Source organism: Stegastes partitus, unplaced genomic scaffold (genome assembly GCF_000690725.1).
Source record: "Stegastes partitus isolate 25-593 unplaced genomic scaffold, Stegastes_partitus-1.0.2 Scaffold2326, whole genome shotgun sequence".
Lineage (NCBI taxonomy): Eukaryota > Metazoa > Chordata > Actinopteri > Pomacentridae > Stegastes > Stegastes partitus.
The window spans coordinates 59735-66669 of NW_007580057.1; the positions used below are offsets into that span (position 1 = coordinate 59735).

At 42.4% G+C, this 6935-nt stretch overlaps 1 protein-coding gene and 1 long non-coding RNA gene across 2 annotated transcripts in view; one reads left to right on the forward strand and one right to left on the reverse strand.

The window, feature by feature from the left end:
* Positions 1–3513, forward strand: part of mydgf (myeloid-derived growth factor) — an 11253-nt gene extending 7740 nt beyond the window's left edge. Inside the window, exons 5-6 of the mRNA XM_008304802.1 lie at positions 956–1028; positions 3260–3513. Of these exons, the coding sequence (XP_008303024.1) occupies positions 956–1028; positions 3260–3339 (153 nt within the window). The 3' untranslated portion in view covers positions 3340–3513. The remainder of the gene's footprint in view (positions 1–955; positions 1029–3259) is intronic.
* On the reverse strand, positions 533–1714 carry LOC103374685 (uncharacterized). The gene is made up of 2 exons (XR_521141.1): positions 1476–1714; positions 533–714 (listed from the first exon to the last, which is right to left on the reverse strand). It is a non-coding gene; the product is annotated as an uncharacterized LOC103374685 (long non-coding RNA).
* Positions 3514–6935: the final 3422 nt, after the last annotated feature.

Consider the following 6935-nt stretch of genomic DNA (forward strand, 5'->3'; position numbering starts at 1 on the left):
CAAACCTGATTTGATTTGATGAGAACTACGTTTATTTCAGGCAGCTTACAAATGTTGAGGAAACGGTGTTAAATCAGAACTGCGTACTCCACCTTTAATCAAAACAGTTGCCGATTCAGTTTCTGTTGACACGTTTCAGCTTTACATTTTGGCACATCTGTCACGTAGAAGAAAATCAGCTGTTCTGTTTCCTAAAATCTAAACACAAAGAAACCATAACGTGGTAAACTCACCGCTAATAAAGCTGCTGCAGGTCTTCTGTAGCTCGATGCTATCGTGGCTACCTCTGAGGCGTTATCACCTGCCGGACCGAGCAGCCCCGACCGGAGCTGAACGAAACTCGCCGTCACCTGCACTTTGGACCTCACCGCTGCTTTACCCCCCCTTTTTTAGTGATGCTCATGTTTCCATGGCGACCCATAATGTGCTCCACGTGTACCTGCTCATTTTTAGCTCCATTGTGCTCTAATGAATGCTGCGAGCCGCGTCCCAGCTGCTACCGACAAGACAAAAACCGACACAGTCACGTGGCAACATGGAAAAAAAACAACTTTATTTGCCGTGATGGAAGGTTAATGGCCGGACTCGGTCTGATGTGGTCGTCTGTGAAGTGCAGCACACCTTGACACGCCTCCTTCCCCCAGCAAGGACAGTCCCGACGCTGTGTCATTAGCGAGAGCACATGTTTTCCTCCTCCTGCTCTGGCTTCGTGCCCTGCAAGCAAAAGAGAACCAGAAAATAACTTCACTAAATGACGGGACCGAAATAACCTGGCGTACACAAACAAACACACCTGCCACCCACGCACAGCATCTCCTTGACCTTGCCGTCACATCCTCCCGCTTCCCCCGGCCCGTCTGTCGTAAAGAAAAGAAAAAAAGCCTGACGTCTCGTGTGCCGCCTCTCATCCTGTTTTCTTTTTCTCTCCCTTTCATTGTCTCTCTGCTGTATCCAGTCGCAGACGGCAGCAGCGGGCCACAGCGACGTGCCTTTGAAACCGGAGGAATTTACCGTAGGAGAATCAACAGGTGAGGAATTGATTGTGTTTCCGAGTGTTCAATCAACACCCTCGGCTCGTCACATCAGTCTCTCCCTCCCTTCCTCCCTCACCAGCACCACTCCCTGCTGATTTCCCTCCGAAGCATATGCTCTCGCTGTGCGCAGGTTGTCATGCGTCCCTGCAGCATTATTCGTTGTTATTCAGCTTCTGCACAAATCCCCGCCGCGGCTCCGGTTCCAGACCGTGATTAGCAGGATTTGACAAGTAACACCAACCAGCAATTTACTGTAACTGCCGTTTTCAGCAGATTAGACGCTTCGGTACAGAAGCTTACAGCTGCAAAAAAAAAAAAAAAAAAACCCAGTAACTATCACAGACTTAAGGCTAATCCGGTCTGTGGAGAAACACTTGCAGCGCTGATTTCCAGGGATAGACTTTCTAAACAGTGGTTCAGCGTGTAAAGCGGGTGAATTACCTGACGGGAAACGCGCTCGCAAACTTTCATGTTTTGCGATTTAGCTGCAGGTTCTCCACAAAAGGGGCTGAGCCGCTGTCGGACCAAACGGCACCACCTGCAGGAGAGGAGAGGAAGCGCATTAATGTCTCCACCTGCAGGCAAAGCTCTGCAGACGTTATCTTCTGGCTTAATGCACCCACTGTTGCATGCAGTAATCATAATACTTTGAGCTGTGAAATGAAGGTTTTTGGGTCAGAATGGACAGAAAACCACGTTGGCTGCAAGCTGCTAAACCCGTCCTGTTGTAGTGGGACCTCCAGGTGTTTTTATTTTCCATCCCGTGCGCTGGGACGTACTAGATCAGTGTCTGGCGTTCTGTGTAGTGTGAATTAGCATCGGTGTTGGAATACGCCCAACGCTTAAGGCTCATTCTGTATAAAATCAGCTAAATCTGCACAAAGTTTCCCCTCCTGACTCCCTCAGAATCAGCCGGGGCTTTTATTTAGTGCTTCAGTGTGTTTAATGAAGCCAAATGCAAAATGTTGACTTCATGCGATGGATGTTCTCAGGTTCTCTGAACACATGGGGGCAGATCAAAGCGTCGGCCTTTTTAATTCATGCATAATATCGACGCTCACAGTGTGTCAGTGGAAACAAATCCTGGTGAACCTGCTGCCATGCTGGCTTCACACTGTGACACCTGGATGGATGTAAAACTGATCCGGGTGCAGTTTTTAACAGAACTCAGATGTGTTTTTCATTCCTGAAAATGTTTATCTGGTGGACTGAAGCTCAGAAATAATAGAAAAAAGCAACGCAAACTAATTATTAAGCTCATAACTTTAGGGACCTGTAACTCTGAAGATATTCACAGTGTGAAGGTGAAGCTTTGCAGGCATCCTTATTGTTATCTTACACAAAAAACAGCTGACAGGGATGAGCCGGGAGTTATTCAGACTTTGAGGGAGCGGTTCGCGAGGAAAGCCTCGTCTCTAGTCGTTATGCTAAGCTAGGCTAGCCACATCCTGACTCCAGACTCGTTCTATTTCACACGAGTGCATCTCCAAACATGTTGAAGTCAAGCATCCAGAATTAACTAAAAAACACCAGAAATAACTATCAGACCGTCTGTTCATGCGGTTCTGGCGCATCTGATCCGGTTTCTTTCTTTTTTTTTTTGTTCTGGACAAATGAAAACCGGCCTTAACGTTACAAACATAAACGTTTTCAGTGTCAATATTTAAATTTCTAGTTTTAAAACATCCTTTTTTTAATACTATTATGACATTTTTATATATTTTTAGAAGATACTGTAATTATCTAAGCATTATGATACCATTCAAGCCAAACTGTCGACGTTAAAAGCCTGCAGTGGCGACTAGAAAACAGCAGAAGGTCTTATGATTATTGTCAAACCAGCGTGAACTCATACAGTTCCTCCTCATCTATGGACCTCCCTCTCTGTTTGTGTTAAAGGATTTAGCTCCGTGCACAACAGAGCTGCTTCCTGTTTGCTTTAGGAGGGACAGATTTGAACCGGTTTGGTCCGACAGCAGATCCATCAGAGCAACACGACTCAATCTATCAGGTTGTTAAACATGAAACCTCAATGCAGCAGCGCCTGTTGCCTGCAGGTGGCGCAAGTGTCCCAACTGCAGCAGCTAGTTCTTGTGGCTGCAGCTCAACACCATCTCCAGGTCTGATCTGCTCGTGTTGGTTAGTTTGGACGTTTTAAAGCTGCTGAACCTGCAGTCCTGTGATCTGGTGTCTGACGCTGTGTGTCTTACATCTCTGACCTCCAGTGACCCACAACGACGGCAAGTTCAGCGCTCAGCTCTCCAAACTGACCGCCATCGGACGGACGCGGCACGACGAGCTGTAAGCGGTCCGACTCGACCAATCGGAGCGCCTCGATGAGCCTTCGAGCTCAGGAGTTGGATGAAGGAGCGTTAAAGTAGGAGGACGCCGACGCCGCCGCCTGCGTGTCGGTTCATTAATTACCTGCTGTTTTCTTATTGTAACCGGACTGAAGAATAAAAAAAACAAGGCTTCCAGATTTTTGTCCTAGTTATGATTGTGCCCTAAGACAAAGTGCTTCCATAGTTAGTTTCCGTGGCTGTAAGATTTACGGAGAATAATTCTGCTCTGATCCTCCGGGTGAATGCGGGATTGGTGTCTGGGGGCTGGTTGGGTATAGATAACATATTTAGACTAGGTGGGGATTTATCCATCTTGTGTAATCCTGGGAGGAAAGTGAGTAATCCGCAATATCGTCAGCGCACGCTCATAAACGAGTACGATTCTGCTCATTCTGCTCTGAGCCAAAAGGAGCACCTCGGCCTCTTTATCTGCTCCAGATAGACCCGTTAAAAACCATTATTTGATCCCAGAAATCAGGCTGAGAAGATGTTGACGCTGTGATTGTAACGGAGCAGCTGGTTGACATCAGGAGGAAGATGTTCAGGATGTTTTTTTTTATTTTAAACCATCATCAGGTCGTTCAAATCATCACAGTTTTTAGAACAATTTCTGCTCAAGCGTCTCTGATTTGGCACAAAACAAGAATATTTAAGATATTTGTGAAACTTTTTGCTTGACAACTTAAACACTTTTTTTCCTTTAAATCACCCGTCGACTCGCTTTTAACAGGTTTTTTTTCTCTTGTTGAAATTTGAGTCCATTTGAGCAACAACATCTCAGGAACTGTTAAAGATAAAAGCCTGAAATTTCCACTGTTGTTTCTCATCATACTGTTAATCCAGAATCTGTAATATTGGACGAGTAGCTCAAACAATCTTTAATTACGAGTGAGTTGAAAAATGGAAATATTTTCTAAAGCCGTCACGAAAAGTTTAACAAAAAACCCGATAAAGTAGACGTAAACTAGGGATGTTTTCTGAACCACGTGTAGCTGCAGGTCACTAGAACAAAAAACAAATTCATTAATATGAAATAATTGGTCACAAAAATGTATTAAAGTCATTTTTGTTGAACTTTCGCAGCGACTCGAAGCAACAGAATCCATTTCAGTTTATTGTAGCTGTAAAAGTTCAACAGAAATAACCAAGAATTTCATATAAAAACTATTCTCTATGTTCTGTTTTGTATTATTGTGACCTGCAGCTACAAGCGGTTCAGAACATATCAGTAGTTCACTTCTGCTTTATCAGAGTTTTTCTTAGTTTGTGCTCAAAGATGGAACTTTTAATTACAGCTTCCATTTTTTTTGGTCATATTTCAACTCACCCATAATTAGAGATTATTTAATCTATTTGTCCAATATTACAGATTCTGAATCAACAACATGATGAGAAATAAGAGAAAAAATTTCAGGCTTTTATCTTTAATAGTTCCTGAGATGTTGTTCATCAAATGGACTCAAATTTTAATGAATTTTAATGTGCATAAAAAAAAAGTTGGTGAAAGTCGGTCGACGGGCAATTTCTAGAAAATATATTATCTTGGAAAGAATTTGATATATCTATCTAAAACTTCACAGATATCTTAATTAATATTTATATTTAAATATTCAACAGTGCATACTCTGAAATAATAGTTAAAATTTTCTGACTTTTATTTGTAATAGTTTCTGAGTTCAACGTGCAAAAAAAAGTGCTGAAAGTCCTTCAACGTGCAATTTGGGAAAACAATTCTGTCTCAGAGATTTTTTAATCTATTTATTCAGTGTTACAGATTCTGAATCAGTGACATGATGAGAAAGAAGAGTGAAAATTTCAGGCTTTTATCTTTAATAGTTCCTGAGATGTTGTCGTTCAAACGGACTCAAATTTCAACGTGAGAAAAATAAAACCTGCTGGATGAAGGTCGGCGGGAAATTTCTATTAAAAGAAAAAAATTATGTTGGAAAGTATTTGATTTGTTGAGCTAAAATTTCACAGATATCTTAATAAATATTCATCTTATAAAATTCAATATTGTAGATTCTGAATCAATGAAATGTTGAGAAATAAGTAAAAAATTTTAGACTTTTGAGGAAATCAGTTCTGAAAGTACACGTGAAAAAAAATATATCTCAGAAAGTGTTTGATATATGAAGCTAAAATTCCACCAGTGACTTTTAAAACATCCTGAAAGATGAAATAACCGATTAAATTCTGAATCAATGCCAAGCTGAGAAATGAAAAATGAAATATGAGGCTTTTATCTTCATCACTTCCTGAGAAATCGTTTCTCAAACAGCCTCAAATTTGTATTTAAAAAGTGTTGAAAGAACTTTTAAAGAAATTATCTCAGGAAGTATCAGATATATGAGGCTGAAATGTCACAGATACCATTTTGAATATCTGTAGTTTATGATAGAAAAGTTTCAAGCGAATCAGAGGTGTCTGAGCAGAAGGAACCCGATGGTCTGAGATGGATGTTTCCTAAACTTTGATCCCGTTCAGCAGCATTTTTTATGAGTCATTTTAACCCCAAAATCCTGAAACATGAGTCTGGACGGTAAAGAAACGCCAGCACATGCTCCTGACCCCTCTGCTTTGGATCAGGGAGGATGTAGGTCCCAGAGGCGCTCCGTTATCATTACAGGTCACCTCGTCTTATGTTATTACTTCATCCTCCTCACATCGATCCCTCAGAGTCACACTGGGGGGTTCTGAGGGGTTCTGGGGGGTTCTGGGGGGTTCCAGATGTGCTTCTGTGTTATTTGTACCTTTTGGTCGCTCACATCTGGCGCTGAGGAAATGCTCCCTTTCTGTCCCATTGTCAGCGCCGAGGCTCCGTCTGGAAACCATCACATCCAGATCCTGACCCGGGACACAAAACACAACAACGTTACTGACTTTTGTACATGTTTGTTTGTTTCTCTTCTTATTTTTATTTTTTTTTGCCACTCTGATGATGAAATGTGACGGGAGTTTGAATAAAAGACGCGCTGTCACTCTTGTGGAGATAACTCTGGTGTTTTTGTCTTATTATGTCAGTCATGATCTGATTGAACCTCCCACGGCCTTGTTAAAGGGTAAACATGAAAAGAGAGGAGAAATATGAGTGCCAGCGTCGAGGCATTAAATATTCTGAGCGCTGCTGGAGCCGGGCCACGGCGCCGGAGAGCATTTTTATTCCCCCCCTCGTCGTATCTGTACAGAATGGCGTCGTTTTAGCACCGGCCGGCGCTAATGTACTTCCAATTTAAACCACTTTGTAAGCAGCAGAGAAACTCCGCGGTTGCACGACGCCGTGTGAAACTATTAAAATATTAAAATGAGGAATCTGCTCCAGCATGTATTCTGTAAGCGTAGTCAATTAACATATATTGTCCCCGGATAAATGTTTCCATGAGATAAAGAGCTTCCATTGTTTCTCCTTAATTTTCTGTGGGAGAAAAGGCTTTGCGGCGAGGATCCGCTAAATCCAGAGGCACATATGGGAACGTATAGCGCGCTGATCTTTGTGGGCTTACAGAGATACCGAGTCAGGAGGGATTTATTCATCTTATGTTAAGCCCGGGGAAAAATC